Raw genomic sequence first — 12794 nt, 5'->3', positions numbered from 1 at the left:
CTGGCGGGCTAGTGTACATGGGGTCGCAGAGTCAGAGACAACTAAGCAACTAAGTGGGGCTTCTCTGGTGACACCCAGTAAAGACTAGGCCTGCAATGCAGATGACTTGGGTTCCATCCCTGGGTCAGGAAGATCCCCTGGTCCTCCGAGGCATGGCATGTACTTCTAGGCATGGCAACCCACCCCAATATTCTTGCTTGGAGAATTCCACGGACAGAGGAGACTGGCGGGCTACAGTCCATGGGATCACAAAGAGTCGGACACGACCAAGTGACTAACACACACGCACAAGTGACTAGGCACGAGTCAGGAAAGGCAAACAACTTGCCCAACGTCACTCAGTTAGTGAACAATCAAGTGAGTGAGTGAAAGTCACTCAGCTGTGTCCGACTCTTTGTGACACCATGGACTCCCCACCAGACTCCTCTATCGGTGGAATTTTCCAGGCAAGAATACTGGAGTGGTTTGCCATTCCCTTCTCCAGGGGATCTTCCTGTCTCGGGGATCGAACCCAAGTCTCCTTCACTGTAGGCAGATTCTTTACCATTTGAGCCACCTTGCTGGGATTCAGACCCATGTTTTCTAGCCCCACATCCGGTTCTTTTAGTTTGCATTATTTCACCTTATTGTCTTAACTAATGAGAAATTTCATTTTATTCATTCATTCACCAGCAACCAAGAGCTAAGAGCGGAAACACCCAGCCCCTACCCTATAGGAGTTTCCTTCCTGACGGAGTGGTTCAGACTTAAGCTTACTATTCAGTGTGCAGGGGCTTTGGTAACAGAGAGGAAGCTGGGGGTTATAGTTCCCATTAAGCAGACAAGGAAACTGAAGGAAGGGGTGGAATTGACCTTCTGGATCGTGAATAAATCAATAACAGAGCCTCACCCAGGGCTCAGGACTCCTAGGCTCACTGAGTACATTTTGCATTTTCTGAGAATCTTGCCAAATGCATACTTGTGGACTTGGATAAGCGCCTTGGCAACGATCCTACATACGTTTATCGTTACCGGTGCTTGACTAATTTAGGAGGGACCAGAGACGCTTCCAACAGGGCTTAATGGGTCACGTGCTCCAGGTTTCCTTCCTTCCGCGCTGCCCTGCGTCGTGAGCGCCCCCCCCCCCCCACCGCCCCGCCCCGGCCAGGGTTGCTAGGCAACGAGTAAACTCAGGAGCCGTTTGAGAAGCTCTGGAGTCAGCTCCGCGACTCGGGGGCTTCCCCAGCGGCAGCAGGAACCGACCGAGGTTAAGGGGCGGACGCGGGGAGGATGTCCGCGGCTGAAGAGAAGACTGGAGAGTGAAAGGGAGCCCCAGAGGGTGAGAAACACCGCTAGTGCAAGAAACTCCTCGTGGGGCGTCCTTCCGGGCTAGCTCTGCCGGATGATGGACCCCGGGGACCAGCGCTCCTAGGGTCCCCCGCCCATCAGTCCTCGCTGCCCTCGATGTTCCCGGAGTCCCAGGACCCAGCAAGTTCCAGACACCCTGCCTCCTACACCCCTTGCGGCCAGTCCGGTCCTGATGACGGACCGCATCAGACGGTCCATCTCCTGGTGGGGGGATGGGAGAACTTCTAAAGGGTTTACAGCCCCCTGGATAGAAAATACAGCCTGGGGCTGGAGTGGTGGGCGGCCCAGCCGAGTGAAGAGGAGAGCCTTCTGCTTAGAATGTAGGGAAGGGCGTTCGAGTTACTGAGCCCGTCTGCAGTGGCGGGTCCTCTGCAACATTTAACCTATTCCTTATCCCCAGTGGGTATCCGGATGCCCTTAGGGTATCGCAGTCCCTTCTTCCTGCAACAAGTTCACAGTTTATCACAGTCTCTTGAGCCACACGAGTGCATTCTTCTCCCAGCTTTCAGACCCAGTGTCTTCCTCCTACATCGCTAGCTTGCTGGACTTTTTCTCATCAGAAGAGGAGGAGTAGGGAAGAGACCTCTAGGGGAGTGTGCTGGCGGATTGGGGTCACATCGCTCGTTTAGCATGTGACGAAGGGAGGAGGGGGCCCCCTGTGCCAGGCCCTGGGGACGGGAGTGAATAGAAGACCACAGTCTTCTAATTAGGAATCATTACTCTCAGGGACTGTCATTATTAACGAAGATTCATTGTTGTTGTTGTTTAGTCACTAAATTGTGTCTGACTCTTTTGTGACCTCATAGACTGTAGCCCGCCAGACTCCTCTGTCCATGAGATTTTTCCAGGCAAGAATACCGTAGTTGCCATTTCCTTCTCCAGGGAATCTTCCTCACCCAGGGATCAAACCCACATCCCTTGCATTGGCAGGTGGATTTTTTACCACTGAGTCTCTAGGGAAGCCCAATGACTATTAGTACCACATCAAAAAAAAAAAAGAAAAGACCATAGTCTTGGCTCAAGGGGACCATGCTGTAGTTTGCTGAGCAGGGAAACAGAGGCCCACATCACCCTCCAGGTCCGGGGACCTCCTCCCACCTCTGGCTGTCTTCAGCCTCCACCTCTTGGAGCTCATCCCAGGTTGATCCCAGTGTGGAGCACAGGAAGGAATTCCCAGGGAGATCAGCCACTTTTGAAGGCGAGTGAGTCCCTTATGACCGCAAGTTCCAGAAGGTGCATAGACAGAAGGAAGAGGGCAGGAAGTCCCTCCCCCTACAGTCCTTTGTCCAGCCAGATGCAGCACAAAGACTGGAGACTGCCCCAGGGACAAGAAGGAGAGACCTTGTCACCTTTGTAACTCCAGGGAGTCCAGTGGTGGGGGAAGGTGGCCACCCTCCACTTGCCTGCCAGTGAAGCTCCTGCACTGAACTTCTCAGCCACCCCCCACCAGTCCCTCATCTTTTCGTTTCTCTGAAGCCAAAGGAGGTTCTTTCCAGGAATCACTTCACTCGTTATCATTGCACAAGCCGAGTCTTGTTTTTCTGTTTGGAGAAGGTTCTGATCTGACTGCCCCAGGATGTCGGAGGCGGTTGCATATTTGGCATTCAGAGCAGCCTGTCTCTTAATTCCACGTGGTCTTGTGTTTGAGATGCTTGTGGGGCTGAGGTTCCCACGGGTGGCATCTCCTCCCCCCAAAGTCCCAGAGGGCAGCGAGGCGGCTCCTGCCTCCCCTGGAAGCCCCCTTTGCAGACAGCCTTACTCAGGCACTGCTTGGCGCAGCCCAGCCTTTGAGACTTGTCTCACCAGGGCGGGGAGAGACCTCCTGAGACCACCCCCCCACCAGCTCTGACCTCACCATTCATCTTCATCCTCCACCAGCTTGTGAAAAGAGCCCACTTTGGGTCCTTGAATGAGCTGTCTTCCCATCACCCAGCCAGCCTTTAAATGTCCTCTCTGTCTGCCTCCAGATAGAAAACAATGCCTCTGTTCTCGCTCCTGGCTTGGCCTTGGGAAGCACCAAGAAGGAAAGCAAAGCTGTTAAAAATATGATCTGGGCTAAAGAGGCTATTTTTGTCTTCCTAGGCTTTCCTTGTGTTCTTAAGACCCCTTGTGTCCCCTAGGAGCTGGCTGTCTCCTGGCAGTTGTCTCTTTTTAATAGAGGGAGAGATGAGTAGCCTGTGGTTACAGAGTCTGGCAGTCCTTGGGGGGCGAGGGTTGGGACGTGGAGGGGTGGGGGGCGCAGGTGCAGCCTGGTTGTAGTTCAGCGATGTGCTGGCGGCCAGGGAGATGCTCACTGGGTGTGCATCCTTTTCCACGAGGCTCTGTCTTGTCCATGAAAAATAAACCATTAGGGCAACCTGCTGTCCTTTGTGCTTCTGTCCCCATCCTCTGTTCTCCAAGCCATTGCTCCTACCCTTCCTGGGTAGAAAAGTTTCCAAACCACAAGAAAGAGCGGAAAATACTACTCCCCATGAGTCTGATGCAGGATGAGCTGTTCTGGGGCTGAGAAGTAGGTGGTTGGGAGGGTAGTACTGTCTTCAACAAACAACGCCTGTGGATGCAAAGTGGCCTAGTAGTTAACCCTCATCGCCCTCACCCCCTGTCCCCGCTCTTCCAGGGCCTGAGGCCATCCAGGCACATGCTTCTGGGCTGCCACAGAGCTCTTGGCCCTATATCTCAGGGGACAGCAGCCTGGACCCACCCGTCTGGTTCCTTGCAGCCCTGGAGTTTGGGGAGGAAGGACAGACACGTATCTGGTCTTAATAGTCACCTGGGGTGACTGTACAAATGTCTAAGCCTCGTCTCAGACATGTAGATCAGTGTTTACAGGAAGGGGGGTGGGAATTTCTGTGTTTTGAAGGGACATTCCAGATTTGAGAAACGTTGGTTCTGAGATTAAGAACCCTCACTTTAAATCGGTGGTTCTCATCCTTGGCTGCACGCTGAGAGATTATGATTTAGTTACTCTGCAGTTCAACCTGAGCATCGTGGTATTTTCCAGAGCCCTCCAGGTGTTCCTAAGTGTGTAGCCAAGGTTGAGAATCACACTGTATTTTTGTTTGTTTTGGCTGTGGGATCTCAGATCAGAGATTGAACCTGCATCCTCCGCTGTGATCCATTTTGAGTCATATTTTCGTTTGGCGTGTGGTAGGAACCTGGGGTCATTCTTTCGCCTGTGAAGGTACAGCACCCCCAACATCATTTGTTTAAAAGACCATCCTCTCCCCATTACGTTGTCTTAGCACCTTCATTGAAAATCAATTGACCATAGATATAAAGGTTTATTTCTGAGCGCTCAATTCCATTCCATTGATTTAAATGTCTGTCCTTATGCCAGCACATCACTCTGTCTTGACTATTTAGTTTTGTTTTTTTTAATGTGGACCATTTTTAAAGTCTTAATTGAATGTGTCACACCATTGCTTGTTTTATGTTTTGGGTTGTTGGCCTGTGGGATATTACTTCCCGACCAGGGATCAAACCCACACCCCCTGCACTGGAAGGCGAAGTCTTAACCACTCGTCCACTGAGGAACTCCCTATTCATGGTTTTAACAAACCATGTTTTCTGACAAAGTAAGTGAAATCATTGTCAGGTCCAGCAAGTGGCAGGGAATTTAGTTCAACATAATCACCACCAATATTTCTTCCTTGCCTCTGGATAATCATATTAGCTCAGCAAAAACTGTATCAGTTGTTGAGTTAGAGCTTTGGAGTCGGGTAGACCAGCAGCACCCCTTGTTGGCTTTGTGGTCCTGGGCAAGGCGTTCTGGGTCCCTGTGAATATCAGGTTCCTCCAAAGGGGATTGGTGATCTTATTGTCCACCTTAGAGGGCAACTGTAAGAACCAAACAAGATAACGCTTAGCCTATAGTCATCACTCCAGAAATTATTTTTTCAAATGCAGCTCAACTTCTGGACGAATCCCTTAGGAGCCTTCCCGCCACACCCAGAGAGGAAACACGGAGCTGCTTGCAGTGCTGGGGCTCCTGGAGACCAGGAGGTAGCCAGCTGGGGGTCCTCACCACACACCCTCCCCCGTCCCTGCCGCAGCCGGTACCATGGAGATTGTGTACGTGTACGTGAAGAAGCGCAGCGAGTTTGGGAAGCAATGCAACTTCTCTGACCGCCAGGCAGAGCTGAACATCGACATCCCGCCCAACCCCGAGCTGGCCGAGCAGTTCGTAGAGCGGAACCCGGTGGACACGGGCATCCAGTGCTCCACCAGCATGTCAGAACATGAGGTGGGTCCCTGAGCCAAGGGCTGGGCCAGTGGAGGTGTGGTCTGGCGGGGTGGCAGGTCAGGGCTGGTAAGTGGGACTGCGTGACTCCATTCCCCCGGGAAGCCAGTTAGAGTGGACCAGTGCGGATGCCGGATGTGCCACGGCAGAATCACCCCCAATCCCAGCTTGGTGCCCAGGGTCTGGACAAGCCCCAGCACCAACCACCCCCTGGGCCAGGCAAATGCAAATCAAGATGCTCTCTCTCTCTGGCCTCCCCTCTAAGACTCTTGCTAGAGTTGTTTTAGGTGCAACTTTTGAACTATGGTGCTGGAAAAGACTCCTGAAAGTGCCTTGGATGGCAAGGAGATCAAACCAGTCAATATTAAGGGAGATCAAACCTGACTATTCACTGGAGGGACTATTGCTGAAGCTGAAGCTCCAGTATTTTGGTCAACTGATATGAGCAGACGACTCACTGGAAAAGTTCCTGATGCTGGGAAAGACTGAGGGCAGGAGAACAGGGCATCAGAGGATGAAACGGCTGAACGGCATCACCGATGCAGTGAACATGGACCTGGGCAGACTCTGGGAGATGGTGAGGGACAGGGAGGCCTGGCGTGCTGCAGTCCATGGGGTTTCAGAGCATCAGACACAACTGAGTGACTGCACAGTAACAGCTGGGAGAGGTATCTGAGGGGGCCAGGGGTTCACACCTGCAGGACCTACCCAGCTTGTGAAAAACGGTCCCATAGAAAGTTCTGGCCAGAGGTGCCTCTAAGATAAGAGAACTGAGGGTCGTGTTGCTGTTCAAAATCCCAGATTTCTCCCGGTCTGTCTGAAGCAGGTGGTCAGCTCCCGATTATGTCAACAACTGCCGGGAGAAGATTAGATTGGGGGGATAACCCTGTTGTCGCATTCCTAAATCGGCGGCATGAAAACCACACTGATTTGGCCAAAACACTTATGAGTGTTTCTAGTAACTTCCAGTTCAAACACATTGACTCTCTTGCTTCCCAGGGTGAGTTGATGTCCCTGGGACCAGAGCAGTCCTGTGCGTGGCAGCCCCCTAAACACGAGGCAGCCACGAAGACCAAGCCACACTGGTGTCTCCAATGCCAGCGGCTCCGCCTGTTGAGACCTCTAGCTTCTGTGAGAAATGGCTTATAAAGGAAGTGAGATTGAGAGCTCAGTGAGTGTGGAGGCCCCATTTGGGGCGATGAGAAAGTTCCGGAACTAGACAGGGCTCATGATTGCCCGACATCGTGAATGTTCCTAATGCCACTAACTTGAGCATTTTTTTTAATAGTCAGAATGGTAGATTTTATTTTTAAAAATATTTGTCTGTTAACTTGGCTGCACCTGGTCTTCATTGTGGCATGCAGGATCTTGTTCTCTGAGATTGAACCCAGGCCCCCTGGCTGCACTGGGGCTGCGGAGTCTTAGCCACTGGGCCACCAGGAAAGCCCCAAAATGGTACACGTGAAGTTACATGTATTTTGTGAAAGTGTTAGTCGCTCAGTCGTGTCCGGCTCTGCAACCCCATGGACTGTAGCGCTCCAGGCTCCTCTGTCCATGGAATTCTCCAGGCAAGAATACTGGAGTGGGTAGCCATCCCCTTCTCCAGGGGATCTTCCTGACCCAGGAATCGAACCTGGGTCTCCTGCATCTCCTGCGTTGGTAGGCGGACTCTTTACCGTCTGAGCCACCAGGGAAACACATGTGTGTTTTATCACAATTGAAGAGATGCGGGGTGAGGGGACTGAAAAGGAGGCAGAGAGGTAAGTTTAAAGAGGGTAAAACTGCATCTCTAACATCCTCGCTGCAGCAGAGATTGAGCAAAGCGAATCCAAACTCTTAGGTGTTTTTATGTTTCGATTCCCGTCTCACTGTAAATAGTAGGATTCGTCACTTTGTCCTTTGGTGTCTCACAGAGCAGATGGGTGAGTGGGCTCCTCTGGGTTTTTAGGGTTGCGGTCAGGTCAGAACTGGAGTTCTCCCGGCCACCGGCATCAACTGCAAAGTGGCTTTTACTAACTTCACAGGCTGGCACGTTCATGACTGCCTGTGACCCCGTGAGGACCAGAAAGATCCTTGCTGGTACCTGAAGACATTGTGGCTCCGGTCAAGGGTACCTCATGAGTCCCTCCCTGAGTGCTCAGAGCCCAGGAACCCCGGGACTCTGGTTTGCAGAAGTGGCCACATGCTTCCACCAGGGCCGGGCATCTTCTCACCTGTGACTCTCTGTTTAGGCCAACACAGAGCGCTTTGAGATGGAGACCCGGGGGGTTAACCACATCGAGGGCGGCTGGCCCAAGGATGTGAACCCCCTGGAGCTGGAGCAGACGATCCGCTTCCGGAAGAAGGTGGAGAAGGACGAGAACTACATCAATGCCATCATGCAGCTGGGCTCGGTAAGGCTTGCTTCGGCTCGGGCAGGGTCTCAGCCATCACTGCTTCCCCAACTGCATGTCAGGCTCAGCAGTTATAGCTCCTTGAGGCTGGACACTGGGTACCGTATGGAACCTTCGGTCTGGGAGCAGGTAGGCAGGTCCACACAGCAGACCCAAGGGTAAGGCAGGGAGGTCCAGTGACTGAACAGGCTTTAGGAGGAATCAGGAAAGTGGGAAACCCTCTGGGCAAAGAGACCCCTAAGGAACCCCAGCCAGCAGCTACCTGCCAATAGGGGTCATTCATTCATTCAGCACATTTGGATGGAGCTTCTAGCCTTTGCCAGGTGCAGTAGAGATTGCAAAAATGAAATTCACACATATCCCACCCTGAAGAGTTTGTGAGCCACTGGAGGCCAAAGACAAAACAGAGATATCACAGTATTAACAGGGGCTTCCCAGGCAGCTCAGCAGGTAAAGAATCTACCTCCAGTGCAGGAGACACAGGAGAGGCAGGTTCACTCCCTGGGACAGGAAGATCCCCTGGAGAAAGAAATGGCAACCCCCTCCAGTATTCTTGCCTGAAAAGATCCCATGGGCAGAGGAGCCTGGTGGGCTACAGTCCATGGGGTCTCAAAGAGTGGGGCACAACTGAGCATGCACGTACCACACAATCTAACATTGAAAGGAAGGCTGTAAGAGCAGAAATGCTTTGCTATTTGCCCCATAAGGAGGGAGAGTTGGTTTCCTGCTGAAGGTATCAGGGGAGACTTCCTGAAGGAGGAGGCCCTTGACCTTGGGTTTTTCCTTGTTGGACATTTGGAATAATGGGGGAGAGCCTTCCGGATGGAGGAAACAGGAGATAGATGCCATATACAGGGTGACTCCTAATTCTGTTTGGCTGGAAATGTGTTTCTTCACCTTTTTTTTTTCATTGCTGTCTCTCAACAAGCCTTTTTAGACATTCCCCCACCCCAGTGAAAATGTAATACCAAAGGTGTACTATATATTTATGTCCTATATGTATATCTAGGAGGCCTGGCATGCTGCAGTCCACGGGGTTGCAAAGAGTCAGACACGACTTAGCAACTAAACAACCACCACAAAATGTATGTCTGTGCTTTGTACAAAAAAAAAAAAAAGTGATATTATTTTACCCCCATGAAGCAATTTGAAAACAATTGGAACCAATTTCCACCCTTTTGCGGGGTAGATGTTGCCCCCATTGAAAATTCGTGGCCTGGAAGGATGGGAAAAGACTGCGGGATATTTCTCGTCCCTCCCAGACTCTATCTCAGCTGAAAGGCCTCCCTTTACCACTAAGGACTCCCGCTGTGTCCCCCGCAGATCATGGAGCACTGTATCAAGCAGAATAACGCCATCGACATCTACCAGGAGTATTTTGACGACGAGGACGCGGTGGAGGTGACGGACGAGGCCCCCTCAGCTAAGACCATCAATGTTTTCAGGTACCTCTGTAGCCAGGCAGGTGCCTGGCCGACCTCTGTCACCCCTGTGGATGGGTGCTTCCAAAGGGGACCCCTTACCCATCACTCCATGCCGTGGGGATAATGCCCTCTGTGCTCTGAGCTAAATAAGGGGCAGAGCGATAAAATGCCCAGTAGATAAGTGGCCCCTACCCTGGAGGCAGGCCTGGTGGGTGGACAGGGAGGAGAGAGTCAGTCTCAGGAAAGACTAAAGCAAATTTGCAAAGCTGAGTACACGTGTGGTCCATTCATACTGTGTGGAGAATGTCCAAAGCACCAGACATCTGTGATCTGGCTGCACTGTGAGCAAAAAAAAAACCCTTGTCCCAAGCACTCGGGAGTTTTCCTGGAATAACCTCCAAGGACAGCAGTGTGACAGAAGCTTAGCCCATAGACACGTGTGTGAGATCACTGGATATTCGCTACAGCAGGGTGTGCACTAGCCAGAGATTGGGAGCACAATAAACCCATCAGCAGGGTCTGGTTCCAGCAATTCTGCTATGCCCGCATGCTGACTACCACTCAGCCATCTGAACGAATGAGGCAGCTCCTTAGGCGAGAGTTTCCGAGATTGCCGTGCGAAGCCAAACCAAATCAAGACACCGAACAGTGTGTAGAAAGCACTACCTTTTGTTTAAAATACACCTAGGTAAAACAAGCTAAATGTCCAATGACAGATGAATGGACAAAGCTGATGCGGTACATATATACAATGGCTATTACTTAACCACTAAAAAGAGCAAAATAGGGTCATTTTGTAGAGACGTGGATGGGCCTAGAATCTGTCATACAGAGTGAAGTAAATCAGAAAGAGAAAAACAAATTTCGTACGTGGAATCTAGAAACATGGCACAGATGAACCTCTCTGCAGGGCAGGAGCAGAGCTGCAGATGCCGAGAGCTGACCTGTGAACACAGTGGGGGGAGGGGAGGATGGGTGAATCGGGAGGCTAGGACTGACATGTGTCCACTCTCGTGTGTAAGGCACAGGAAGCTCGGCTCAGGCCTCTGTGATGGCCTCGAGGGGTGGGAGGGAAGTCCAAAAGGGAGCGGATGTCTGTATTCATGCAGCTGATCAGTTCATTATACAGCAGAGACCAACGTAACGTGGAAAGGCAATTATGCACCAAAAGAGAAAATCAAGTATACCTATGTATATGTGCGTGTGCGCATGTATACCTATGTATATACGTGCAAGTGTGTGTTCTAGAATATGCAGAGAAGACCTGTGATTTCGGAAGCCACTAGCATCAAACGCCAACTCTAGGGGATTCATTTTGCCACCTGGAAAGTGTCTGACCCAGTCCGAGCATGAGCAGCCAGGACTCTTCTGATCCAAGGCTGGGTCATGGCGGGCACTGCAGACTTCTAGCAATGGGCATGCAGGAGATGGGCCAGGGCGGGGCGGGGGCCTTCTTCCCTGCTGCCCCAGCCCTGCTGGGGTCTGACCTTATGTATGGATACTCGAGAGGGCTGATGCATCAGGAAGCATCACATCCAACCTCCACGTTTGACAGATGAGGAAACCGGCCCCAGGGAGGAGACGTGCTCAGGGCTCTCAGCGGGTGGGTGACCCAGCCGAGGATGGGACTCAACCTTCTGCTTCAGCCGTGCTCGCAGGGAGGAGTAAAGTGGATGAGTCACACGACCAGAAGCTTATTTCATTCCCCCTTGTGTTCATTTCTTCCGATGGCTTCCATGACAAAGTGTCAGCTTGGGACCGTGAAGTCTTTCTTTTTTAACTTAATTTTTAGACATTGGAGTATAATTGCTCTAGCATGTTGTGTTAGTCTGCTGTGCAGTGAAGTGCCTCGGCCATGTGCATGCACAGACCCCCTCCTGCTTGGAGCTCTCTGTGCCCCCAGCAGCACCCCCCAGGTCATCACCAAGCCCCAAGCTGAGCTCCCACTAGCTGTCTCTCTTACACACGGTAGTCAAGGCGTGTGTACGTCAGTGCTGTTCACTCAGTTCTCCCCACCTCCCCCCTCTGTGTCCACATGGGGGCCGTTACCTCTTTAATCCTTTTTTCACTGTTACACATCGTCTCTCCCCTTTCATTTTTTGAAAGTGAAAGTGAAGTCGCTCAGTCGTGTCCGACTCTTTGCGACCCCATGGACTGTAACCCACCAGGCTCCTCTGTCCATGGGATTTTCCAGGCAAGAGTACTGGAGTGGGTTGCCATTGCCTTCTCCAGGAGATCTTCCTGACCCAAGGATCGAACCCAGGTCTCCCGCATTGCAGGCAGACACTTTACCGTCTGAGCCACCAAACTGAGCAAAATTTTTTTGAGCAGTTGTTTTTTTTTTTTCCCCAAAGAAAGAAAGAATGATTACTTGCAACAAGTAAGGAGAACACCTTGGATCTTTCCCAAAGCAGTCTCTCAAGCAGTTTTAGTCCCCAGCAAAACTGATCAGAAAGTACAGAGAATTCCCGCACGCCCATCCTCCCCCCACCCACACGGCCTCTCCCGCCATCAGCATCTCCTGCCACCCATACCCCATAGGTGGGACCTTTGTCACAGTCAGAGAGCCACACTGACATTGTTACACCCTGTCCTGAGTCTGCTCAGGCTGCCGTCTCAAAACACCATCACTTGGGTGGCTTACAAACAACTGAAATGTATTCCTCACCACTCTGGAGGATGAAAGTCTGAGCGCAGGGTGCCAGCAAGGTCAGATTCTGTGTCTGATGAGGACTCTCTTTTTTTTTTTGACTGCTTCTCGAAACTTGTGGGACCTTAGTTCCCTGATCTGAGATTGAACCCAGGCCCCCAGCAGAGAAACACCAAGTCCTAACCACTGGATGTTTCAAAATAGTCACTGCTTGATTTTTATTAATAATTCAGAGACAGCCACCTTCTTGCTGAGAACTCACAAAGCAGAAGGGGTGAGGGGTCTCTCTGGACCCTCTTTTGTAAGGGCACTAATCCCATTCATAAGGGCTCCACCCTCACCACCTAATCACCTCCCAAAGGCCCCACTTCTGGATTCCAGCACACTGGAGATTAGGCTTCAACACATGAGGTTTGGGGGGATGCACTCGGCCTAGAGCACACCCGCAGTCTATAGCTCACATTAGGATTCCCTCTGGGTGTCACAGATCCCAACATACAGAATAGTTTCATGGCCCTGAAAGTCCCCTGTGTTGACTTAGAAAACAAACGGTTAACAAAAGGGAAAAGGGGAAGGATAAATCAGAAGTTTGGGATTAAAAGATCTACACTACTATATGTAAAATAAATAGCAAGGACATTCAATACAGCACAGGGAATTATATTCAGTATCTTGTGTGCTCAGCTGTGTCCAACTCTCTGTGACCCCCTGGACTGTAGCCCACCAGGCTCCTCCGTCCA

General features: G+C 51.4%; 1 protein-coding gene across 2 annotated transcripts in view; it reads left to right on the top strand.

Annotated features, from left to right (window-relative positions):
* The first annotated feature begins 1166 nt into the window (after positions 1-1166).
* The window catches only part of DNAI2 (dynein axonemal intermediate chain 2), a 29813-nt gene continuing 18185 nt past the window's right edge, over positions 1167-12794 (top strand). The window contains exons 1-4 of one of the 2 annotated variants that reach the window (XM_020872748.2): positions 1167-1318; positions 5400-5590; positions 7819-7980; positions 9304-9425. In XM_020872748.2, the coding sequence (XP_020728407.2) occupies positions 5408-5590; positions 7819-7980; positions 9304-9425 (467 nt within the window). In that variant the 5' untranslated portion in view covers positions 1167-1318; positions 5400-5407. Of the gene's footprint in view, positions 1319-5253; positions 5591-7818; positions 7981-9303; positions 9426-12794 lie in introns of both variants that reach the window. The other variant, XM_020872747.2, reaches the window with a different exon arrangement.

The sequence above is a fragment of the Odocoileus virginianus genome, chromosome 17, assembly GCF_023699985.2.
Source record: "Odocoileus virginianus isolate 20LAN1187 ecotype Illinois chromosome 17, Ovbor_1.2, whole genome shotgun sequence".
NCBI classification, from domain to species: Eukaryota; Metazoa; Chordata; class Mammalia; order Artiodactyla; family Cervidae; genus Odocoileus; species Odocoileus virginianus.
The sequence above is the reverse complement of the archived record's forward strand: the minus strand, read 5'-3'. Positions and strand labels throughout refer to the sequence as shown.